The 26,522-nt window shown below is 40.1% G+C and overlaps 2 protein-coding genes across 7 annotated transcripts in view; both read right to left on the bottom strand.

Moving 5' to 3' along the window:
• Window positions 1-1,396: 1,396 nt before the first annotated feature.
• CRYGS (crystallin gamma S) overlaps window positions 1,397-26,522 on the bottom strand; it is a 29,771-nt gene continuing 4,645 nt past the window's right edge. The window contains exons 2-4 of the mRNA XM_007519771.2: window positions 7,778-7,961; window positions 2,988-3,230; window positions 1,397-1,768 (exon numbers count right to left, since the gene is read on the bottom strand). Coding sequence (XP_007519833.1) covers window positions 1,496-1,768; window positions 2,988-3,230; window positions 7,778-7,798 — 537 coding nt within the window. The 5' untranslated portion in view covers window positions 7,799-7,961 and the 3' untranslated portion in view covers window positions 1,397-1,495. The remainder of the gene's footprint in view (window positions 1,769-2,987; window positions 3,231-7,777; window positions 7,962-26,522) is intronic.
• Window positions 12,241-26,522, bottom strand: part of TBCCD1 (TBCC domain containing 1) — a 42,200-nt gene continuing 27,918 nt past the window's right edge. For all 6 annotated transcript variants that reach the window (XM_016186723.2, XM_060198550.1, XM_060198549.1 and 3 more), the window contains 6 exons: window positions 25,480-25,635; window positions 21,445-21,811; window positions 20,518-20,704; window positions 19,872-20,369; window positions 17,515-17,664; window positions 12,241-13,458 (listed from right to left, as the gene is read on the bottom strand). In XM_016186723.2, the coding sequence (XP_016042209.2) occupies window positions 17,535-17,664; window positions 19,872-20,369; window positions 20,518-20,704; window positions 21,445-21,811; window positions 25,480-25,635 (1,338 nt within the window). In that variant the 3' untranslated portion in view covers window positions 12,241-13,458; window positions 17,515-17,534. The remainder of the gene's footprint in view (window positions 13,459-17,514; window positions 17,665-19,871; window positions 20,370-20,517; window positions 20,705-21,444; window positions 21,812-25,479; window positions 25,636-26,522) is intronic.

Below are 26,522 nucleotides of genomic sequence, written 5' to 3'. Positions count from 1 at the left end.
TTAACCCACTGCACTACTGCCTGACCCCCAACACTATTATTTTCAAGTAATGTCCGTGTTTTTACAGGTCACTCTTGGCTGATTATTCTCTCTTTCTTCAATTATACTTTCAGGAGGACTATGTTCTTTCTCAGGGTCTTGTATTAACATGATTCACACAGATCCTAGTCATCATGTGCCGAATTGAATGAGTTATAAATAGAAAGAAAGAGCAGGAGTTTGAGAAGCAAATAGTTTGGACCAAATTCTGCTTCTCCATCACCAGTTGCTGAATTTGGGCAAATTTTTCATTTCTCTAAGTCTCAGTTACCTTATTGGTAAAAAGCAATCTTTTATGGGATTGTTGTGAAGAGTACATGGAAAATTGAAAGCATTCAATAAGTGACAGCTGCTAATATTGTACCTACTGAATTCCTACAAAACTTGAGCAGCAAGAACTCCCACACAGGGTGGGGAGATAACATAATGGTTATGTAAAGAGTCTCTCAATGCCTGAGACTCCAAAGCCTCAGGTTCAATACTACTCCACTGTTAAAAATGATGCAGTTGTCTCCTTTGCATTCTCTTGGATGGAACTTGAGGACATTATGTTGAGTGAGATAAGCCAAAAAGAGAAGATCAAATGATCAAATGATCTCACTTATTAACAGATTTAATAAATAGGGACAAGGAGGGAGACACAAAGTGAAAGATGGACTGGACACTTTGTTTTACACCAAAGCAAAGGACTCTGGGGACGGAGAGTGGGAGGAGAAAACTTTGGGGGCCTGGCACTTAATGAAATTGTATGCATGTGTCAATGACTGCACTGTCAAGAATTACCACCTTCAATAAAAGAGAGAGAAACAGAAAGAAAGAAAGAAAGAAAGAAAGAAAGAAAGAAAGAGAGGGAGGGAGGGAGGGGAAATAAAGATAAGCAGAGAGGAAGGAAGGAAGGAAGGAAGGAAGGAAGGAAGGAAGGAAGAAAGGAAGGAAGGAAGGAAAGGAGAAAATAAAATGGCCACCAGGAGTGGTAAATTTGTCCTGCAGGCACTGAGCCCCTGTGATAACCCTGGTGGCTATATATATAAAATATAATATATTTATATTTTAAACTAATATCTATCTATATATATATTTTTAGTTTTAAAAAGAGTGCCAGGTTCAATCCCCCACACCAACATAAGCCATAAGCCAGAGCTGGACAGTGCTATGGGGGAAAATAAACAACAAGAAAAAAAAAACCTACACAATACTATGATTTTTTTTTTTAACCTACTAGTGCAGTCGTATTTTCTTGGACAGAAAGATAGACTAGTTATTCAAAAGGTGAGCTGCTGTGTCTAGCTGCCCATCATGGTAGGTACAACTTCACTGATCCCTGAAAGTGTACAAGAAGAGGCTTTTCAGTCAACAGTGGAATGCATGCCGATTGTTTTATTTCTGTTGCCTACTTGGGCCAGAAGGCCAGTCACCATTTGGCCCACAGGAAGAAGCTATGGCCCCACCCATATCATTACTCCACGATGCGGCGGAAAGACTGAACAGCTGGGGAAGCTGCACCCCAATCGATGGGTTTCCGGTACTCCTTCTTGTCCAGGAGATACTGCCGGCCACGGTAGTTGGGTAGCTCATAGAAAATCCAGACACCTTCCAGCACCTTACAGGAGTGGACCTCTCGAAAGTGAAATTGCTCCAGGGTAGAAGGGCAGTCTTCAGTGGTTTCATTCATCTGACCATTAAAATCCCCTTTCTCAAAAATCTGAATCTTATACTGGCCTCCGCTAGACTGAAAACAAAAACCAAAATGAACAAATAACAAAAAAAAAAAAAAGGAAGAAATGAACAGGAATCATTAAAGAATTACCAAAAGTTCAAGCACTCAGAGCACAGAAAGGAGCAGAACCTACCATCTTGAAAGCTAGATGGTTTCAGCTCCCATTCTCACTGTGTATTGACCAAAAACAGCCAGCTTTCAATAAGATTAATCTAGTACCTTCAAATATTTAAAAAGTAGAAAAGGCACTCTAGAAAGTGTTAGTGTATTCACTCTTGTAGAACTGGCCTAAGATTTTAGAGTGAGTAAATTGTTTAAAAGAAGTCAACTGAATGGTGAAAGATGAAATTAGACTTTAGTGGTAGACATAAATCGACATATACAGGTGATGATTTATAATGATGGACAACTGAAATACACAGAAATCTCTATGACTGCTATAACATTACTTTAATAAAGTCAAGAATTTTAATCCTCAGCTATCAACCCAGTAAAATGTAAGAAAATATCAAGAAACCCCTGTGCAGAGCAGTCTGGAGAACTCTCAGAAGACTAGAAGTGGAATTACCCTATGACCCTGCAATTCCACTCCTGGGGATAAATCCTAAGGAACCAAACACTCATCCAAAAAGATTTGTGTATACCTATGTTCATAGCAGCACAATTTGTAATAGCCAAAACACAGAAGTAACCCAGGTGTCCAACAACAGATGAGTGGCTGAATAACTTGTGGTATATGTACATAAGGGAATACTACTCAGCTATTAAAAATGGTGATTTCACCATTTTCAGCCCATCTTGGATGGAGCTCGAAGGAATTAAGTTAAGTGAGGTAAGTCAAAAACATAAGGATGAATATGGGATGACATAGACAGAAGTTGAAAAACAAGATCAGAAGGGAAAATACTAAGCAGAACTTGGACTGGAGTTGACATATTGCACCAAAGTCAAAGACTCTGTGGTGGGGGGTGGGTGGGGGGGTTCAGGTTCTGTAACTTGATGACTGAGGAGGACCTAGTGGGGGTTGTACTGTTATGTGGAAAACTGGGATATGTTATGCATGTACAAACTATTGTATTTTATTGTCCATTGTAAACCATTAATCCCCAAATAAAGACATTTTTAAAAACTAATAAAAGAAAAAGAGAACGCATCAAGAAAATTGTCATGTAAATGCCAAGAAAAAAACAAGGTAGGGGAAGGAGAGAGTGCACCCCCACTCCAAACTCACCAGATGAACAGCTTTGCAGGAGCCCACGCGGTCGTTCATGCCCATCCAGTGCTGGTATTCAGCGTACTCACCCCGAGGTAAGATGTACATGTGCCCAGCAAAGTTGGGCCTTTCATACACAGCCCAGGTGCCTCCTTCCACACGAATGGAGTTGCAGCGGCTCAGGTACATGTGGAAATCTGCGCAGTCGCAGTCACAGTCATAGTGGCGACCTTGAAAGTTTTTGTCTTCGTAGAATGTAATCTGAAGGGCAGGGTAGACCGAGAATAATGGAGGAGTTGGGTAGCTTTCTTCATAGAAAAATCTCCTTTCTCCTCACTTTTGGGAAGAAACTAGATAGCTCTCGCTCACCTCACAATGTTGACCCTCTATTAGCTTGAGCTGTCAGGTGGAAAAACAATAGAGCTTCCTTCATGAAGGCTTGAAATGGAGCAAAACACAAGTGCTGTAAGCCAGCGCTTTTTTAAAATTTATTTTGTCTCTAGGGTTATTTCTGGGGCTCAGTGCCTACACTATAAATCCACTGCTCCTGGATGCCCCCCCCCATTTTATTGGGTAGGACAGAGAAAGTATGAGAGAAAAGGAAGGAGGAGATAGGGAGAGAGAGAAAGATAGACACGTGCAGACCTGACGTGAAGAGACCCCCCCCTGCAGTTGGGGAGCCAGGGGCTCAAACCAGAATTCCCAAGTGCATCTGTGTGCTTTGTACTATGTGCACTTAACCCAGTGTGCTGCCACTGCCGGGACCCTAAGCCAGCACCATTGAACTTAAATTCACTGTCTCTTCATTTTTTCCCCCCACAGCTTGCTGTACTTACCACATTAGATGATTAATTATCCACTGAAATGTCTGTCTGCCCCAGTAGATGCCTGCTAGACTTCTTCCAAGGACAGGGTCCAAACCATATCTGATGTAGGGACCCCTATGCTCATTACCTGGACAAACCCTTAAACAATGTTTGATAAAGAGGCATAAATTCAGTCTCCACCTGCAGGGGGAAAGCTTCAAGAGTGGTGAAGCAGCGTTGCAGGTGTCTCTCTGTCTCTCGCCCTATCTCCACTTCCCTCTTGATTTCTGGCTGTCTCTAGCAAACAAAGGTAATAATAAAAAATAATAAAAAGACGAACTTCTGAATGTAGATATTCATTTTAGGTGATATGGAAGTTTTATAAAAAGAAAAATAAAGCACAAACCTCAGCTTTAGAAAGCTTTTTTTTTGGGGGGGTGCATCCAGTGTGGCACAAACATTGCAGTACACAAGCACCCACTCCACCTGCCCCTGCCAGGGGGGGGGGTGCTTCATGAGCAGTACAGCTGTGCTGTCTGCTATCCCTCTCTAGCTCCTCTTGCCCTCTCAATTTTCTCTCTGCTTCTATTTTTTTTTTTTAAAAAAAGCTTATTTAAAATTTATTCTGAGCACATGCACATAAAATATATCATTTCTACTATTATTTTGCTGTCAACAAAATAGTTGCAAAATAGCAAAATGACAAGACTCTTCACTTTTTAAAGTTTCTATAATAATCTGGGGGGCTCCAAAGTCATTTGAAAATAAATGAAACCCTGAAAACTGGAAATAATAAACCTGGACTTTTGGATTGCATCTCCACAAGTTTCACAATCGGTCCCTACCACCTTAATTCCAGCTATCTTTTCAATGTTCAGATTGTCGTCAAAGGAAAGGGCTTGGCTTAGGAAGCTTCAGTTCTAAAATAAAATTGAAGAACTTTCTGTTTGAAAGAGATAAGCGTTCTCAGGAACTTCCAGGCTTCTGGGGAACAGTTTCTGAAAACCACTGGACCAAATAGACTACAGAATGTGTCCTTTCTTCTATATCCCATGATCTAAGAACAGCACAAGGTTATAATTTAACTTAAAATCAGAGGTCATTGATTCTAAAAGTTAATTCCCTGGCATTATGTTGCCACCTTGTGGCTAGTTTTCATTATTGATGGGGGGCGGGGAACCTGTCAGTCATTTCAAAGGATAAAGATAAAGCCAGATGGAGTGTCCAGGGTGTGTTTAGGCTGAAGTTTGAAGAGTAAGTTGTTGTTTTCCCAAAGAAAGGAGGAGAGGACAACTTGTTCAAAAGAATAAAGGCACTGAATATCATGGCTCACCACAAGGACAAAAGTCTGGTGTACACGGAGTATGTGGTGAAGTATGTGGAAGTAGAGTTAGAAACAATGACACGGAGCCTGGCTAGCATAATGGTATAATGCGGTCCACAGCTGGAAATGGAAATGCGTGCAGTATTTGAGGTGGGACATGAAGATGGCTGTTGGAAAGGCAGCTGTAATGTGAATGATAATGAGAAAAATTAAATAAGTGGATTTGGCAACTAAAGAGATGCAAGAATAAAGGAGAGGAAGAAACTAAGGCTGACTTGTAAACGGTCATAAAAGCCACATTCACTCCTTTCCTGGGTGAGTCTTCTAGATACTAACCTACTAAAAATTATTTCTTTCCACCTTAGTCCTCCCTTCCCCTCTCCATTCTTAACTCTTCTATTCACTGTTGCCTAAAAGTTCCCTTACCTGCTTCTCTGCCCCTCAATCATCTACTACATCTCCTTTCTTCTTTGCTACACTGATACCATCCAATTCCCTTGCTCACTTTAATATAGCACAGAGTTAGAGATCACTGGTACAGATTAAGAAAACAAACTAGCAGCACTAGTTACCAGTCCTGTGACTTGGACCTGTCATTAAACTCACATCTGATTATTTGTTAAAGTGTCTAACAGCCACTGCAAACAACGGGAAAAGGAGAAGCAATAAAAGAACAAGCATGAGGTTATTTATTTACTATCTCCTTGGTTCATCAAGCAAAGTTGTTAGTGAAGAACCCAGCCACAAACAAACAAACAAATGTACACTTGAGTTGGTGAAGTAGCTCACTTGATAGTGGACTGCTTTGCTATGTGTGCAACTCAGGTTTGAGTCTGGCCCCTGAAGGAAGCTTTGGTGATGTGGTTTCCTTCCATCTCTGTCTGTCTGTCTGTCTTTCTGTCTATCTGCAAAAGGAAGAAAAGGGAAAGGGAAGGAGGGAGAAAGGGAGGAAGGCAGGAAGGGAGGGAGGGAGGGAGGAAGGAATGAAAAAGGAAGAGAGAGCAGGAAGACTAAGAGGAGGAGGAGGAGGAGGAAAGAAAGATACTTTTACCAAACTGGAAATCTTTGAAAATAGATGATGTTTTTACATAAGAGGGTTTGGTAACAGTTTTCCCTCCAGGCATATGGATATACTTCTAATGACTTCACTTTATTTTTCAGAGATTTTCATGACATATGTTCAAGAACATCAGAACACTAACCCAAACTTTCTAGATGACAAGTATGCCTACTAGTTTGACTTTCCAAATGTAAGGGAAAAAAAAATCAGGAACTAGTCAAAATGTAACAACTTAACAGGTTTCCTTGGAAATGATGCATTGGGAAGTAGGTGACCTTGCTGGTGTAGTTTTCTTGTGAAATCTAAACATGAGGAAAAAAATCAGATGAATTTAAATTTCCAGGCTTTCTCCAGACTGCTAATCTGAACTGGGAAAAATGCCAACTTTCTACACAACAATAAAGGTAGGGGGACCCAAAAAAGAGAAAGTGGCAGGGGAGGTGGCTCAGCAGAAAACATATATCCTGTGAAAACATAAAAGACCCTGGAGCTCAATCCCATGCATCACAGATAACAGTGCTGTTTTGGTCCCTCTCTCTCTCTCTCTCTCTCTCTCTCTCTCTCTCTCTCAATGAATAGGTATTAGAAAGAAGACAACCAAATACAATATTGTCCTTGACTGGATTCTATACCAAGGGCAACACCAGCTATGAGACACATTTCTGAGAGCAACTGGAGGCGGTTTGAACTTAGTGTGAATATTAGAAATATTCATGATAAAATTGGAAGCCATGATAGTATTAAGCTTATATATGGCAGTGCCCTGTGTTCAGGGGATACATGCCTAAATACTTAAGGCGAAAGTGTAACAAGGTTGATATTCATTTTCAAATGATTTATCAGAGAGAGACAGAGTAAGACAAAATAGGGCAAAATGTTAACAATTTGAAGAATGTAAGTGACAGGTACACAAGTATTTGTCTGACATTTCCTTTTTATTAGATTCAGTAGGTTTCCAACTTTTTAAAGTAAAATATTGGGACAGGGAGGACTAGTGTCTTTATTTTGATCCTTTGATCAGTAAAACTAAAAAAAAAAAAAAAAAAAAAAAGAAGAAGAAAGTATATTCCCTCATTCCTAAAGTCCTGTTTGAGAAGTTGATTTCCAGTTCCACAAATCAGTATTTTCAAGGCAACTATCCTAACTTTGGTCAGTACTTTGGAGCTAGGAGGCAAGAGTAACTGGGTGAGGAAGACATGTTGAATTAATAAGCTTGCTGGTCTGTTCACCTTGATCTTTTTATTAATGATCGAAATTTCCCAAGTTTTAAATTAAATACTGAACCTTTCCTGTTCCAAATAATCCTCTCATTAGCATGTTCTCTTCCTGTAGAAATGCAAAGACTCTAGTTGTTGGAAGGCAGAAATCATGGTGAAATTTACACATTTATACCTGTACAGTATTCAACTCCACACATACAGATAAAGCATTAAAGCTCTTCAGTAACTTCGCTAGAGTAGAAAATAGAATAAGCTTCCCTCCACCTCTCCAGCCTTTGAAACATTATCATACTCACCTCCAGCCCCAATGAAAAAGCTTTTCTCCACATTCCTTTCAGTGCATATGTTTAGACAAAGAGACATTAAGTCGGTTAAAGATCAGCACTGCATTTTCTTACCTTGGTTCCAGTTTTAGACATTTTTGGTGCATAGACTGGTTTCCCAGTGCTGAAACCCAGGAACAGCTGCAGAGTTAGAGGCACAGAGACATTTATACTGAGCTGGTTTCAAATCAAACATTTGCTTGGTCATGAGAATTGGATCCAAAATTTGAGTCAGTCTGTTAGAGGCTATTGATGGTTTCTAGAAAAACAATTGGGATTATGAAATAAAGGAAAGCTTCACTACCCCCTTTAGTGCTTAATAAGTTGCATTATCGACTTTGCTGAGTCAAGACAATAAATCCAGACAAAGCTTTCAAAGTTAAAGAACAAAAAATGTAACTCTTACCTGGACAGTTTGGCTTTTTAGCAATCGGCTACTTTGAAATCTCCCACCCCCATTTTCCCCTTCAACAATGTTCACAGGAGATGGGTCAAAAGGTCACCCTCTATTTCTGAGTAGGAATGACATGTTTCAAATGAAGGCAATGCATGATCTATCTTGTGTTTGGGGAGAAAAGTTACATCAAAGGACATTTGGGGGAGGCTTGACACACTCTGAAGAAAGCTGGGATTGCAGCCTTCTATACCAACATTATCTCAAAAAAAACAGGAGGCATACAATAACTTTTTTTCTTGCTCTAGGTTTGTATATTAGGTAATACACTGTACTATTGCTAAGTTTTTTGAATTTAATCATTTGAACACTATAATATCATAAGAGAACATCTTTGTCTTTAGGGAAAAACATTAATGTATTTTGGAGTAAGGATCTATTTGCAACCTACTATCAAACTGTTAAGTAAAAACACTCCTATAGAGGGTGGGGCCAATGTGGCTGATTAGGGAGAAGCTATATTTATCTCCTCCTGCAAATAACAACAAAACTTGAAACAGTAAAGACAAGAATAAGATTCCACTTCACTTTTTTGAGAATACCACACATACACCAGAAAGGATAGCCAAATGCTGGAGAGGTTGTGGGGACAAAGGAACCCTCCTGCACTGCTGGTGGGAATGTCAGTAGGTCTAATCCCTATGGAGAGCAGTCTGGCAAACCCTCGGAAGGCTAGAAATGGATCTACCCTAAGACCCAGCAATTCCCCTCCTGGGTATTTATCCTAAGGAATCAAATACACCCATCCAAAAAAGATCTGTGTATACCTATGTTCATAGCAGCACAATTTGTAATAGCCAAAACCTAGAAGCAACCTAGGTGTCCAACCAACAGACATGTGGCTAGGAGAATTGTGGTCTATATACACAATGAACTACTACTCATCTATTAAGAATAATGAATTCATCTCATCTTGGATGGACCTTGAAGGAATGTTAAGGGAGATAAGCCAGAAACAGAAGGATGAATAAAGGATGATCTCACTCATAGGCAGAAGCTGAGAAAGAAAAGCAGAAAGAAAAAACACAAAGTAGAACTTGAACTGGGTGATGGGGGCAGGTGGTGGGGGGGGGGGAGAGGTGCTCGGATGTCCGGGTGCTTGATGGTGGAGGAAGACCTGAGTTGGGTTGAGAATATTCTGCAGAAAACTGAGAAATTCTACACATGTAACAGGTTTATTGACTGTAAACCACTAATCCTAATTTTAAAAAGTTTATGCAATCTATATGAAAAATGACCTGGAATCTGGGCAAACAAGTTCAATAGAAAAGGGCAAAAAGGTCATCATCTAGGAGAGTGGTGAGATCAACTCCCTCTTCAGGAAACTTGTCAACATGGTCAAATGTTGCAATGAGGAAAAGATTCTGTGTGGAGCTTTACTCACTCTGTAGAGGGAATTATGCTAACCCTCTGGAATCCCAGTCTTATGATTATATACTACTGGAAATGGATACAAGAAACTGTAGGGTACAAACCAGGTTGGAGTCAACAGCCATCCTGGTGACCTCTTGCCAATAGTGGCGTTAGTGGACTGACTCCATACTAGAGCTCACTCTCCAGTAAAAAGCTATGAGGGCAAATTCCTGAGGAACAATCTGCTCATCCTTAGTTAAAAGTGGAATTACTTGGGGGGGGGGGACAGAAAGACATTTGTTTATTTTCTTTTTTTTTAATTTCTTTATTGGGGAATTAATGTTTTACATTCAACAGCAAATATAATAGTTTGTACATGCATAACATTCCCGTTTCCCATTTAACAATACAACCCCCACTATGTCATTTTAGTGACTTCATAATGATTATCAAGATTGTAAAATAATAGGGGTACAATTCCATACAATTCACACCATCAGTGTTCCATGTCCCATCCCCTCCACTGTAAACTTCCCTATTCTTTATCCCACTGGGAGCATGAACCAAAAAAAAAAATTTTGTGTATGTCTTTATTTATAATTGGATAGAGACAGAGGAATTAAAAGGGGAGGGGGAGATACAGTGGAGAAGACAGTGACCTGCAATCTTGCTTCACCACTTGTGAAGCTTTCTCCCTGTAAGTGGGGACCAGGGGCTTGAACCAGGGACTTGAACCTGGGTCCTTGAGCACTGAATTATATGTGCTTAACCAGGTGCGTCACCAACTGGTCTCCAAGCAAAATTCTTTATGGGGTGCAGAAGGTGGAAGCTCTGGCTTTTCTAATTGCTTCTCTGCTATACATAGATGTTGGTAAGGTTGATCCATACCCCCAGCCTGTTTCTATGTTTCCCTAGTGGGGCAGGGCTCTGGAGATGTGGGGTTCCAGGACACATTGGTGAGGTCATCTGCCCAGGGAAGTTAAGATGGTATGAAAGACATTTATTAAAAGTGTATCCTGTGGTCCGGGAGGTGGCACAGTGGATAAAGCATAGACTGTCAAGTATGAGGTCTTGAGACAGATGTTCTAGTGATGCTCCAGTTCTTTACCCTTTCTTATTAAAATAATGTCTTCAGTGTAAACAGTACTTCTGAGCAAGTAGTCAGTCACTGCCAACCCATAGTTTTTGTCAGAATACTCTCAGCTCTGGCTTATGACAGTACTGGGGACTGAACCTGGGGCCTAGAGTTTCAGTCTTTTTGTGTAAATATTATGCTGTCTCCCTAATCCCATGTCTGACTGCTAACAAGCAATTTACACTCCAAGATCTGTTGAATTTGAAATTTTCTTCAAGGTGCTGTATCGGTGCAGCTCTGTGGGCGACCGCAGCTGTGCTTCTTATTGTAACTGGCTCTCCAGGAAGGCAACAGCTAAGAGCCCATCTCTGAATGGGCCTGGGCAGTGGTGTGTGTGCTCAAGCAGGTGCACCACCCTCAGCTCCCATACTGGAACTCTTGGCAAGAACTCAAGACTTACTAGCTTTTTTTTTTTATTCTTTTTTTTTTAATTTTTTTTATTTGTTATTGGATACAGAAATTGAGAGAGAAGGGGGAGATAGAGAGGAAGAGAGACAGAGAGACACTTGCAGACCTGTTTCACCGCCTGTGAAGCAACTTCCCTGCAGGTGGGGAGCCGGGGGCTTGAACCAGGATCCTAACCGGTCCTTGCGCTTTGCGCCACATGCGCTTAACCCGCTTGCTACTGCCCGACTCCCAACTTACTAGCTTTTAATGTAAAGTAAGCTTTCAGTATAAAAGTAAATATGAGACCCACATGAGCTTCAGCGCTAGACACAGACACAAAAAAAACTTAGAAGACATACAGGCAAATGCTAAAGAAGGCAGGGCAGCCAAACATTTATCAGACAACATGTATTTTAAGCTAAAATAAATCAGTGAGAGACAGGAATGAGTATCATATAATGACTGAGGGATAGATAGATCAACCCATCAAGGAGACTCAACATTCACAATCATTTACATATGAAAGGGCATCAAAATGTATAAAGCTATTAAGAGCTGAAGAGAACAGCAACACAATAGTGAACTCTACCACCCCACTCAATGAGCAGATCAACAGACAAAAAGATCAACAACAACAACTGAAAAAAACCAGCCCAGATTTAAAGTAGGAGGTAGGATGTCAGTCAACCTGACTCATACAGTATATAAAGAAACAGAGCAAGGAAACAAAGTTAAAGGAAAACAGACACCTAGACTCTGACCAAGGAAGTGAGATTACAAAACTGTGGAGTAGGGAGTGAGTTCAAAGGGAGGATGGGGTCAAATGGATTATGGTGGAGGAATACTGGTAGATTGGTTTGGGGTGTGGTGTGGTAATACACATCTCACAGAAGGATGAAAACATATGCACCCTGTAAACCAAAGTACCTCAAGTGAATTCATACATGTGTTTATCGGTCTTGTGTAAGTTTTGTCTCCACAAATTCACTTATTTATATTTACTTTTAACCAGAACATAGCTCAGCTGACTTATGGTGATGCTAGCGAGTGAACCTAGGACCTTGCTAACTTGCTAACTTGCCATGGACCAAGTAGACTTTCTCTGCTAGTATCATATTGGGAGCTGCTGAGAGGATGACTTCTGGTCATACGCCTCTGACTTCAGGACTGAGAATAGAAATTCAGATAAACAACAGCCAACTCTAGTGCTTGTTTTGGCAGAACATTTATTAAATTCGAATACAGAGAAGTCTAGACGGCCTCTACACACGGATGACATGCAAATTTGTGATACGTTCCAAGAAACAAACTTACAGCTATATTCCACTTTAGTTTTCCTGGTTAGATATTTTGCCAGAAGTCCAACTTCTTCCTGTTTTCACTAGCAAAACAATCCAACAAAGATATTCATAGATGGGGTGTCCCCACGATATATTATGATCATATCAGAAAATGACAAAAGTGCCAGAGAAACAAAGTATGTTTATTTTTCTGAATTTTATTAACATAAAAAATATCTGATACAAGCAACTTCGTAAAACCAGTAGCAATTTCTAGAACACAGCTGTACCAGTGTTTCTTCATTTGGTAATACTCTGCTTTCTTAAAGTTCATCATAAAACCTCAATTAGAATGAACACACATTCTAATATTTATTTTTCACTTCAGAAATAAAAGAGTATGTCCCTTTTAATATAGTTACTAAAAGGTCAGTGAACACCACGAAACATTTATCAGTAATCAGAAGTTGATAACTGCTTTCTTTTAAATAACAGAGGTTCTCCAACCTAAAGAAAAATTTATTTTGATATAACATCACAGTGACACTGGGAACTGTCTAGAAAATTTAGCTTTACCTTTTTAATCAAAAGGAGATAATTACTTTTAAGAATATTTATTGGAAATTTAAAGCATAAAATGAAAAAGGTTTTGCACAATTTCATTTTTCATATTTTCAGGACTAAGATAACTTTGTATAAAACTATTTCTGCATACTATATACCAACCAATCACTTTTATTCCAAATTATTTTTTAGAAAGAGTAGCAATTTCCTTTTAAATAGCTATAAAGAACTACTATAAAACTCTTGTTTAAACTCTAGAAAGGATAAAGTCCTTTTATCATACAAATAAAAAATGCAAAATCTGCAGTCACTTTAATATTAACATATATGAGACCATCTTCATCAACTTTTTCTATTTGACATCACAAAGATGAGTCTTTTAAGGGTCTATAAACAATGTTTATCTCACAGTCAAAAGCTTAGTTAAAATATAACCTAGATAGCAATAAATTACTATAGAAATCAAGAAAAAAAATCTTAAATAAGAAGAAAAAGCCCTAAAATCCAAGACTAAAAGGTAAGCACCATCCTAATTCTGTTTCAAGACATGCGGCATCTTTCATTAGCCTCACGTTTCCAGTGCCTTGAAGACAACAAAAGAAAATTATTAGTAACTGAATTTTCTAGTACCTTCATGCAAATAAGAAAAAATAAATCTTATGTTTATAGACCTATATAAATCAAAGTCAGATAATTTTATGGAGGTAAAATACATAAAATGTGCAGTAGCTGCATTCCTTTCATGGAGGGTCACATCAGTTCCTAACAGAATATAAGAAATTAGGGGGCTGTGTAGTGGCACATCTGGTTGAGCACACACATTACAGAGCACAAGGACCAGGGTTCAAGTCCCTATTCCCGACCTGCAAGGGGGAGGGGATGCTTCATAAGCAAGTCTACAGGTATCTTTTTTTTTTTTTCTTTCCCTCCAGGGTTATTGCTGGGCTCAGTGCCAGCACCATGAATCCACCGCTCCTGGAGGCCATTTTTCCCCCTTTTGTTGCCCTTGTTGTTGTAGCCTCGTTGTGGTTATTATTATTACCATTGTTGATGTTGTTCGTTGTTGGATAGGACAGAGAGAAATGGAGAGAGGAGGGGAAGACAGAGAGGGGGAGAGAAAGATAAGACACCTGCAGACCTGCTTCACCACGTGTGAAGTGACTCCCCTGCAGGTGTGGAGCCGGGGGCTTGAACTGGGATCCTTATGCCGGTCCTTGCGCTTTGCGCCATGTGTGCTTTACCCACTGTGCCACCGCCCGACCCCCATGGTGTCTTTCTCTTTCCTTATTTTCCCCTCCCCTCTCAAATTCTCTCCTGCTTATCATGAGAGGGAAAAAGAAAAAAAGAAAAATAGTTCTCAGAAGTGGTGGATTCATAGTGCTGGCACCAAGCTTCAGTGATTATCCTAGTGGCAAAACAAACAAACAAACAAACAAACAAACTCATACAGATAGGGCAGGTTATGGGGGTTGGTCTAAAGTTAAATTCTACCATGTATAGTTCTATTTCCTTTGTATTATCATTATCAGATTTCTAATTCTCAATTTCAGCATTACTTAGTTTATAAAATTTAAAACACACACAAATGTAAATAGAGTAAATAATTTTTTTCAAAAAAAACAACAGTTCAACAAAAAGTTAAACATATAACCTTGCAGTTTACTCAGTTACATGCCCAAGAAAAATGAAAACATATGTCTACACACAAACTCATGCAAAAAAGGTGGCCCAGGAAGCAGCAAAGTAGGTAAAGCACTGGACTCTCAAGTATGAGAGTCCTGAGTTCAATCTCTGGCACCACACGCACCATAATGGTGCTCTGGCTCTAGTTCCTCTCTTGCCCTTTTTCTAATACATAAATATTTTTAATTTAAAAAGTATATAGCATTATTTCCAATAGTTGGAAAGTGTAATAGCCATCGATGTATGTACAATTAAAATGTCACGTAGCAATATAATGAAATATTGCATCATTATAAAAAGGAATGACTTTAAGCACACGTGGCGTGAAGTGCAAGGACCTGCGTAAGGATCCCGGTTTGAGTCCCCAGCTTCCTACCTGCAGGGGAGTCGCTTCATAGGCTGTGAAGCAAGTCAGCAGGTGTCTACCTTTCTCTCTTCCTCTCTGTCTTCCCCTCCTCTCTCCATTTCTCTCTGTCCTATCCAACAACGACAACAATAATAACTACAACAACAATGAAAACAACAAGGGCAACAAAAGGGTAAATAAATAAAAAAATATTTTTAAAAAAGGGGAATGACTTAGTGATACTTGTAATGAAGTGTGAAAACACTATTCTAAATGTAAAAGGTCAATAAATCAAAGGAGAAAGGCTAGTGTTTGGGGGGTAGGAGATATTAGGTGAATCTTATGAATGATGTCAATAAAAATTAAGAGTAACTTTTATTCTACTCATTCCTCAAAGATAAACACCATGAACAGTTTCTCCAAATCCTTCCATACAATTTCAAGGCACAGAATCAGCAGACGGATATACAGGGCAATCTTGGTTTTCAAACAGATAGGCATCATTTTACCCCTTACTCCTGTGCCTTCAAGCCCAGCTCCCCCCCACCCCCCGCCAACACACACATTTATTTGAGGTCATTATGCATCATCACACACAAATGTACTTCCTTCCTTTTAAAGGTGCATAGTATAAAGTGGGTGAGTCAGTTTCCTAGGCACCAGCCCTCTACCCAGAAGCATGTTGGTGGGCTGCCCTCCATTCCCTGGCTATTTCAAGTGCTATATTAACATCTTAATAAGGCAAATCTCTACATACATACATGAGTTTGACTTAACTGTAAGATAAATTCCAAGAAGTGAAATTGCCACGAATATGTGCATTTGGATGGGGGGGAAAAAAAAGTCTTACCAATATCGTATGATACCAGTTTTTGACCTCTGACAATCTGACAGGTTAAAAAATATTTTAAAATAGCAAAGTACACTAATTTCTATTAAAAACAAAGACAAAAATGCTGTGTAGTGGCCTGGGAGCTGGCTCAGTGAATGAGGAGGCCCATGCTTAAACCCCAGTACTGCGTGTGTCAGTGATGCCCTAGGTTTCCCCCTCCACCAAGAAATAAATATCTTTGGGTGCCTGGCCGTGCGAAGTGTAAGGATCCAAGTTCGAGCCCCTAACTCCCCACCTGGAGAGGGGGTCACTTCACAAGTGGTCAAGCAGGTGTCTATCTTTCTCTCCCCGTCTTCCCCTCCTCTCTCCATTTCTCTCTGTCCTATCCAATAACTGTGACAACAATAATAATAACAATGAGCAACAAAATGGGAAAAATATCCTTCAGGAGCAATGGATTTGTAGTGCGGGCACTGAGCCCCAGAGATAACCCTGCAGGCAAAAAAAAAAAAAAAGTAAATAAGTATCTTTAAAAAACAAAGGAAAAGGGATTCTGGCAGTAGCGCAGTGGGTTAAGCGCATGTGGTGCAAAGCGCAAGGACGGGTGTAAGGATCCAGTTTGAGTCCCTGGCTTCCTACCTGCAGGGAAGTCTCTTCACAAGCATGAAGTAGGTCTGCAGGTGTCTGTCTTTCTCTTCCCATCTCTGTCTTCCCCTCCTCTCTCCATTTCTCTCTGTCCTATCCAACAATGATGACATCAATAACAACAATAATAACCACAACAATAAAACAAGGGCAACAAAAAGGAAAATAAAGAAATAAATAAAATATTAAAAAAAAAAAAAGGAAAGGAAAGGAGCCAGGTGGTAGTGCACCTGGTTAAGCACACACATTACAGTATGCAAGTACCCGGGTTCAAGGCCCTGGTCCCCACCTGAAGGGGAAAACTTCACAAATGGTGAAGCAGGGCTCTCCCTCCCTCTCTATCTTCCCCTCCCCTCTCAATTTTTCTGTCTCTACCCTATAGTAAGTAAAAATACTACAAGAAAAAACAAGGAGAAACACTGTATATTAGGATTAAATAGTTTCCCACATACTTGTCTATATTTATGTTCTTTTCTATTTGAATTTGTGACTTTCAAGAGCTCAGTACTCAAATTATTGGTAACTTGTTAAAAAAAAAAAACTGGTAACTTAATTGTGAGATCAGCCAATTTGTTAGTAGTCTGTTGCAACAGAGGAAAGTGTAAGGGGAGATACCACTTAAAAGGTATGTTTGGAGTATCTTTGAATAGTACCATTTGTGCCAAGTAATAAGCCCAAAAGACAAAATGTGGAGGGTCAGGTGGTGACACACACATTACCGCGTGCGCGTCTCAATGCACGAGGACCCGATCTCTCCCTGTGGGGGAGCTTCACGAGTAGTGAAGCAAGGCTGCAGGTGTTTCTTTCCTCACTACCTCCCTCTGCCGTTTCCTTCTGTCTCTATGAAAAAAATGAATGAATATTAGGGGGAAAAAAAAGGAAAAAATTGAGCATTATATTTGCCCACTGTTCTATGCTCAATTTGAGTATTTTGTCTTCTCACTATAAGTACTGATAAACAGGGGCATGCAAAGGTCTATTTAAGCTGGTGGGCATGGTGGGGGTAATCCAGCAGCTCTCAGTAACATGATATTCTACACAGGTGGTGTTTTGTTTTTCTGGTGTGTGTACTGGTATGCTTGTAAGATTTTCCCCCGATAGTTTATTAAGTAGTCTACATCATGAACTCCTACCCATGATCTGATGTAGGACCTTATCCTGCTGCCTGCTTGGAGCCCGCTGCAGGGGGCACAAGGCTGTCCAGCTGCTGGTGGTGTCCTGTGTTAATCAACCACTCGTAAAACTTGTTCTCCACCAGCACCTGAAACTGCTTCCTTTGATCCCTACAATTGAAATTGAAAGTAAAAGAATGTAAGATTAATTCATATCAATTTTACTTCACACAACTACAGGATACTTTAGTATGGTGACTGTTAGATAATTTCTAAACATTCACAGGCTCTCTAAAAATAAATGCTCTGTTCAGTTCTTGGATCATCATAAAAAAAAAAAAAAAAAAGGCAAGCAAACAAACAAAAAAGCCAGAGGCGCTGCTCAAGGGGGTGTGGTCAGAAATGAGGTGCCAAAAGACCATTCTCATGATCAACTAGATAAAGCAACAAAAAGACACCCAACATTCTAAGGGAGACTTCTGAAAAAACTCACTGAGCCACTGGTGGGTGCAGGCATGTGTGGTAAGGGGTGCAGGAGAAAGTCTCAAGATAAAAACAGCTTGAAACAGGAGCTGGCAGCTGGCAACATTTTTGGTAGCTACTCCAAGGTACACAGACAGGCTCCGCCCCAAGAAGGTGGGGAACCTGTCAGGAAAACCTGGTTGAAAACTAAAGCTGCTGCAGTAGCCAACTTCAAAAGGCCAGAGTACAGACTGAAACAAGGCAGCAAGACCTTCCTTCCAGAGTCCAAAGGGGCCCACACCATGATACATCACATTACGGTGCACAAGGACCAAGGTTTAAGCCCCTGGTCCCCAACTTCAGGGGGAAAGCTTCAAAAACAGTGAAGCAGGGCTGCAGGTGTCTCTGTTTCTCTACCTTCCCCTCCCCTCTCAATTTGTGCCTCTACCCAATAATAAGTAAAAATATTAAAAAAAAAAAAAGGTGTAGTCACCAGGCTATCATCAAACTTCTCATCACAAACACTAGAGGCAAGAAGGGTGTGGAATGATATATTCAAAGTATTAAAAGATAAGAATTACCGACAGAATTATCCTTCAAATGTTAGGGGGAAGTATAAATCTTCCCAAAGATAGAAATTGAAGGAATTTACTACCAACAAATCTGTCTTGCAAGAATTACTGGAAGGAGTCTTAAATGAAAAGAAGCAAAGGATTTCAAACTCTAAATGAAGTGACCAGGAACATAAACAGTAGAATAAAACAAAGACATAGGAAAGGGGAGAGCAAAATGACAGAGCAATACAACCAATGTGTACAGGAACCAAGGACAACTTAAGACTGTCATAAGTACTGTAGGCTAAACATAGTGTTCATGGTAACCCATGAACAAGAGTGTCATTACACTCTTCAAGGAAACTGAACAACTTGTCCAAAAATCTCCTTAGACATCTTCCTCATGTGGATGTCGTACTAAGCTTGAAAACTGGCCTGGGAGGTGGCACAGTGAAGAAGGTGTTCGTTCGACTCTCAAGAATATGCCCCAATGTGATCCCCAGCATCACACGTACCAGCGTGATGCTCTAGTTCTCTCCTCTCATTAAAAAAAATTAAAGTATGAGAACCACAAATATAGAAGTGAATTTAAAACAAAACCCAATTCATTTAAGTGGTAGATTATGTGCTATGTTCTATATATCTTTCATTTATACCGATCTTCTGTCAATGTATTATGTCTTATATCTCCCAGCTAAGCTTAAGATTCTTAAAAGAAGTGAATCTGGCGTACGCACCAAAGAAAAAGACTCTGCGGTGGGGGTGGGGTGGGGAGAGTACAGGTCCAAAAAGGATGAGAGGACCTAGTGGGGATTGTATTGTTATGCGGAAAATTGGGAAATGTTATGCATGTACAAACTAATGTATTTACTGTCAAATGTAAAACATTAACTCCCCAATAAAGACATAAAAAAGAAAAAAGAAGTGAATCTAATACCTGAGTATCCACTCACTCTCAACCCCTAGCCAAACAATGCCCAGAATGGTGATCCAAAACTCAAACCTTCACAAGAGACACACTCTATCCTTCTGATTACTTTAGACAGTTATAAACACAACCATATTTAATCTGTTTTCACGGATGTGAGGGCGATCTGGCTGCGACACCTGTCACCCCACTGATCACCAGGGTTCATTCGGTTGGTCTGGCTGGCTAGGCGGGTGTCCCCTTCCTCCCTCACCGCTCCATGTGCGTCACTCCCGAAGCTGCGTCGAAGAGGACGGCCTTCCCCTGAATAGAGATGGACCAGTCTTCGGTCGAGGGTATACTGCGCTCCCCTGCTAGACCCTCCAAACAAGCTCTCAATCTGTTTTCACCTTGAGTCTTAGATAAAAGACATGCGACTGCTAGATAATACTCACTTTGTCAAGCGGGCCTCTTTCACAGTTTGCTGCCAGATCTGTATCTTCTGCTCTCTTTCATCCAATGCTTTCTGATATGCAGGTGGAAGACCCCCAGGTATCTCCACTGTGTCCCCTTCCATTTCAAAGGGAATAATAAATACATAAAACTCACAGGGTGGTAAAAGCTGGAAGACAGTTGTGTCTCTGTTTTCTCTGCACACAATCATTGGGTTATCCCAATAATTAGGTACCGTAGCGAGTCCAGTTCTGGCCATATGGTCCTCCAACATTGGGTAATAAGTGTGGAAAGGGGCAAAAGTTACTGTCTGGTTGCCAGAGAGAATCAGCGGGCATGTAGGTGTAAGAATGTGAAAGGTGCAACCCGTTGTAGAGGAGACGGACAAACGGTGGCAAACAGCGATGACTTTAACGTTGTCACAGCTATGGAGGTGAAGAGCAGTCTGTACGGGCCCAAGGACAAAGGTGCTATTTCTGCACTTCTCAATTGTCACAGATCTGAAAAAGTGAAAAGGTGAGGTGAATTCCTCTCAGCGAGAATAAGATAGAAATAAAAAGTTGTAGTATTATTTTCTAATGTTAATGAAAGAGCAATCCCAGTGCAGAGCAAATGTCAGGAAGTCAGAACAGTACAGAAACCACTTACCGTAAGGGAGAGAGCAGATATATAAAAGATTCGTTGCAGCGATGAATCTTTACATGTGCCCCCACCAGAGTGTCAGAGCTCTTGGCCAATGTCTGCTTGTACACCTGGCTCATCACCACCATGCGGTGCGTCCTAGGGGCCACGTGAGTATTGCATGCGACCTTAGCTCTCTTGGTTGCCCCTTCAACTATTTAAGACAAAATACAACTGAATAAGATAGTGTCAAGTCAAAGGAAAGCCAACAGCCACGTGCGGCTAGACTGATCTGCATGCAGGACATGTCTAAGGATAGATGCACATGTGAGATACCCAGGCTAGATCTAGGTGTTAGGCAAAGTTTTCTACTGTTTTTCTGTATGTTGACCATTTCGTAAATTTTCACTATTAAAATTATAGCCCCCGTAAAGAACTTTTTAAAAATGAATAAAATAGAAATAGCCAGACCTTCCACCTTCTGCACCCCATAATGATCCTGGGTCCATACTCCCAGAGGGATAAAGAATGGGAAAGCTATCAAGGGAGGGGATGGGATACGGAGTTCTGGTGGTGGGAATTGTGTGGAGTTGTACCCCTCTTATCCTATGGTTTTTGCCAGTGCTTCCCTTTTATAAATAAAAGTAAAAACAAACAAACAAAAAGAAAGTGAGAAGAGTCAGAAAAAGTAAAACAAAAAGAAGGCTTACTGAAAGCTGAAGTGTGTTAAACGCAACCAAAATGAGCAGAACTAGTAAGCCAACTGAGATTGTTGCTGCCTAGATAAATACAAACAAGAACCAAAAAGCATAGGAAAGAGTGACTTGTAAGTCTCCTTTTCTCTTTTATATTACCAATTTTGTAGATATTCTATAGAAGATAGATGATTATAACACCAGATTTCACTGAGTTGTCATTTAATTTAATATAGTTTAAAATACATGTAAGAAATACCTTGGTGAGCCCAAGCTAATTTCTTTCCAGCCTTGAGGCAAGCAGATGTACCAAATGGATTATCAGTCAAACAGGTTCTCAGCCAGGCTTCCAGCTTGTAGACAGCAAAGGTCTTAGAGCTCTTTGAGAATCCGCTTTCTGCATGCAGTGGTTGCCACAGTGCAAGTTCATGAAGCGGATATATCTTTTTGGCTTTCCTCACTGTACCTTCAATAAGAAAGCTAAGTGCCATAACAGCTTCTCGGGAGACTAAACTACTACGTATTGAGTGAGATGATGCAGTGAGTTGTTCTGGATCTAAAAGCAGCTCGAGAAGATTTGACAGATGATCACAGACAAAAGCCTGGTGACTGTAATCATTCCAATTCTAAAAAAAAAAAATATCGAGAAAGCACTCTTAGCAGAATAAAGAGATAAGACCTGAAGCATACTAGCTTTTTCTTTATTTTGTATTTTACTTTGATTTATCTCCAGTGAAACATTTAAAGTGGAGATACATATACAAATACATATCCCTCCCTCAGCACTGCTCAGCTCTGGCATATAGTGGGGTAGTGGATTGAACCTCGGATTTTGGAGCCTCAGGCATGAGAATCTCTTTGCATAGACATTATGCTGTGTCTCTTGCCCTCTTTATATCTTATTGGTATAAACATATTCCATCTCCAACCTTAGTTAATTCAGAATTAACATTAATAGTTAACCCTTAGTATGTGTCAAACTATTATGCAAGCTTTAATATTTAATCCTAAAAACACAACCAAAGTTCCTAATTTAAAATGGCCCACACAGCAACACATCATAGTGAAACTGTCCAAAGACAAGGACAAATATGTATATGTACATGTATATGTATATGCATATATATATGTATAAAAATAAATAATCGGCTGGGGAGACAGCATAATGGTTATGCAAAAGCCTTTCAAGCCTGAGGCTCTGAGGTCTCAAGTTCAATCCCCAGACCCCATAGCCAGAACTGAGCAGTGTTCTGGTCTCTCTCTTTCTCAGTATCTTTCTCTCTACATCTACTCTTTCTCATTAAAATAAGTAAAAATATTTAGAAAAAAATAGATGATCCTAAAAACAATCTTTTTGTTGTTGTTGTAATAACCACACTCACTTTATATACGAGGAAATGGGGAAAGAAAGGTAAAAGAAAATTGCTGAAGTGGCCTGGGAGGTAGTACAGTGGATAGAGCATCACTAGATAATCGATAAAGCATGAGGTCCTAAATTCAGACCCTAGCATATACCATGTGCTAGTGATGTTTTGGTTATTACACATAAACAAATAAATCTTTAAGAAGAAAGAAAGAAGCAAGCGAGCATGTTCAAGGCTACACAGTCAATATATACTCTAAGTTTCAGACCAAACATGAAAACACCACCATGTGAAGCATTGGTGTATCTGTCCTCTCAAATTACAGAAGAAATTTCAAATTTCACTGAATGAGATAATATAATTAATCACTGTAGTCATTAGGTTTAATGCTGGGAATAAGCTTCTTGCTGGCAGATGTACCAAGATTGGTCCATTTGTCTGACAGATATTTTCTGAATACCTCTCACATGCATAAATGATAGTAAGTCATGAATTATACAAACTGGAGACACTGCTTCTGTCCTCAAATAACCCAGATACTACAAAAAAAAAAAAAAAAGAAAGAAAGAAAGAAAGAGAGAAAGAGAGAGAGAGAGAGAGAGAGAGAGAGAGAAAGACTATAAATGTGACCCAGGAGCTGGTCCAGTCTCTAAAGCTCTAGACTCTCAAGCATGGAGTCCAGAGTTCATTCATGTCCCAAGCCCCAACACTGTGAGTGTCAGTGATGCTGTTTTTCTCTCCTCTTTGCTCTCATTAATAAATTAACTAATCAATATTAAAGAAAAAAGCAACAGGATCCTTACGCCAGTCCTTGCGCTTTGTGCCATGTACGTTTAACCTGCTGCACTACCGCCTGACTCCCGCTTTTTTTTTTTTTTCTTGTCAAAACAGAAAAGTTAAGGAAATGAAATTTCTACAATTAAGGAAATGAAAAGACTAGGGGGGGCGGGTGCTAGCACAGTGGGTTAAGTGCACAAGGCGAAGATGGAAAAAACCACACCTTAGTCAAGGCTTATAGTGACAACCCCCTCCTCAGGAGCCACCATTATATTCTTTGTTTTTTTGTTTTTTTTTAACATAGAGCTGGAGTCTCAAGCATGTGTGATTTTATCATTTTTCGGTCAACTTTTTCATTCAGATAGAGATACAAAGAGAGAGAAAATGGCAGCATGGCTCCTCTCCTCCAGTCATGGCCTAGTCAGGCAATAATGGGATTTAAATTTAATGCCACAAATATTTTTGTACTGATAAGGATCCAAGACCCTTGGCTGAGCAGGACTGATCAACAGACTGGGTAATGAAAGGTTTTGTAAACTTGTTGCCTTTATCTTATCATAATAAAAAATACCTTCCTGCAGGATTTCTCTGCCATTTTCTGTACATACGGAATGAAAGTATACTCAAGCAAATTATCTGAACAGCATATAAGAAGATATTTCTAAATTATTTTTCCCAAAGATAGGCTCCTAAGTTGAATATGGGCTCAAGATCACATCCAATCAACAGGGTTTACAGTCAACAATATTTATACACCTTTCCCATATTAGGGAGCTACTCTCTTCCCTGATCAGCTATCTGTTCCTTTTCCCAGCCATGACACCATCTTCCCAGACAATAACTTGGATCCACCTGCATATCACATTTCAGGCTCAGAGGAAAAAACAAAACAAAAACTAGTATAGCCACAGGCCCTTTGGAATATAACTAAAATATACCTACTAGCTCTTTACAAAATGGAGACACCCCCCCACCCCCCCCCCACTCTTCATCTGCACTATTCCAGCCTTTAGGTTCATGATTGGTCAAAAATTTGTTTGGCTTTGTATGTTAACTCTCTTTTCAACCACCAGGTTCCAGGTACTAGCATGATGCTGACCAGACTTCCCTGGACAGACAACCCCACCAATGTGTCCTGGAGCTCTGGTTCCCCAGAGCCCTTCCCCGCTAGGGAAAGAGAGGCAGGCTGGGAGTATGGATCGACCTGTCAACGCCCATTTTCAGTGGGGAAGCAATTACAGAAGCCAGACCTTCCACCTTCTGCATCCCACAATGATCTTGGGTCCGTATTCCCAGAGGGCCAAAGAATAGGAAAGCCATCAAGGGAGGCGATGGGATAGAGTTCTGGTGGTGGGAATTGTATGGAGTTGTAACCCTCTTATCCTATGGTTTAGTCAATGTTTCCTTTTTATAAATAAAAAAAATTTTTTTAAAAGATGGAAGATTTTATAGTGACTATTTTCTCATGTATTTTTAACTGAGTCAAATAAATAGATTCAAATTCATTAGCATGTGCAGTAAATTGGAACTGCTATTAAGAAAACAGTGAATGGTTTGCCCAAAAATCATGCAAGTGATTTTTGTTTGTTTATTTTTATCAGAGCACTGCTCAGCTCTGGTTTATGGTGGTGTGGGGGATTGAACCTGGGCCTTCGGAGCCTCAGGCATGACAGTCTCTTTGCGTAACCATTATGCTATCTGGGCCTTCGGAGCCTCAGGCATGACAGTCTCTTTGCGTAACCATTATGCTATCTACCCTTTCCTGTAACTGAATTTTCTTTTTCTTTTTTAAATGTTTTATTTATTAATTAATGAGAAAGATAGGAGGAGAGCGAGAGAAAGAACCAGAGATCACTCCGGTCCATGTGCTGCCAGGGATTGAACTAGGGACCTCATGCTTGAGAGTCCAATGCTTTATCCACTGTGCCATATGCTAACCACTGTAAATGATTTTTCTGTATCTGAGAAGGAATAAAGAAAAAAAAAATGACTTCTCTTATTAAGCTTGCATATATTGGTTTTGTTTTCTAATGGGAGGGGATAAGAAGCAAAGGAAGCAAGCAAACACTGGCTTATCTCAACAGAATTTTTGATGAAGACACACCATCTGACTCACAAACTTGCAGACAAAGGGGACCACTATTTAATAGTACCTTGCGATGACAACTGGACTTTTCAGTCAGGTCAGGAGACTGAGATCTGTTTCTATGACTAGGCCACTCTTCTCCAATCAGAGATGTCCTCAGAGAGACCTTGTTTAACTGTTGTATGTATAAGAAGAGCAGAAACTGTAGGGTGTCCACTGAAAGCTGTCCAAGAAGAAAATAAATGGTGAACACGTGTTCTAAAACCACACCGCTAGTCTACACCTAACAAGATAAAGTAAAATCAAGTCACAACAGATGGCTGGTCCCGAGATGAGAAATGGAGAAACTGCCAGCATTTATCAAATGTGTATTTCTAAAACCCAGGCAGAAGGGTCTCTAAGATCAACTGAACTGGATTCATTTCCCATTTCACAAAATTATCTTTGGCCATTTGTGTCCAGACATTTACTTTTAAAACCGATGAAGAGAAAAGGCTGAAATACAAGACTTTTAAAAAGTATATTATTGGGATATCAGAGTGGTTTTGTGCACCAAACATTTTTTTTAAAATTTATTTTTTCATTGCTGGGGCTTGATGCCTGCATGACAAACCCACCACTGCTGTTAATCCTCTTTCTTTTCTTTTCTGTGTGTTTTTTTTTAAGATATGACAGAGAGAAGCTGAAGGGGAGGGGCTAGAGAAGGAGGAGGAGAGGCGCCCGGGCACCTGCAGACCTGCTCTTGAAGCCCCCCTGCGGGTGGGGGCTGGAGCTCAAACCTGGCAACGTGTGTGCTCAGACAGGTGCACCACAGCCCAGTCCCCTCTGCACTACACTTTCTCTCTTAATTGGGGAATTTAATGGCTTCACAGTAAATATAGTTGATACATGTATTAAATTTCTCAATTTCCTACAAAAACACTCTGACTCCCAGCCAAGATCATCTTCTACCATCATGCCCCAGGACCTGAAAGCTCCCCCATCCCAGACTTTTTTTTTTTTTAGTGACTTAATAATGATCGGCAAGATTGTGGGATAAGAGGGGTTACAATTTACAATACTATACAGTTTCCACCAACAGAGTTCTATATCCCAACCCTTCCATTGGAA

The sequence above is a fragment of the Erinaceus europaeus genome, chromosome 9 (genome assembly GCF_950295315.1).
Source record: "Erinaceus europaeus chromosome 9, mEriEur2.1, whole genome shotgun sequence".
NCBI lineage: Eukaryota > Metazoa > Chordata > Mammalia > Eulipotyphla > Erinaceidae > Erinaceus > Erinaceus europaeus.
This window is presented reverse-complemented; position numbering and strand designations above follow the sequence as displayed.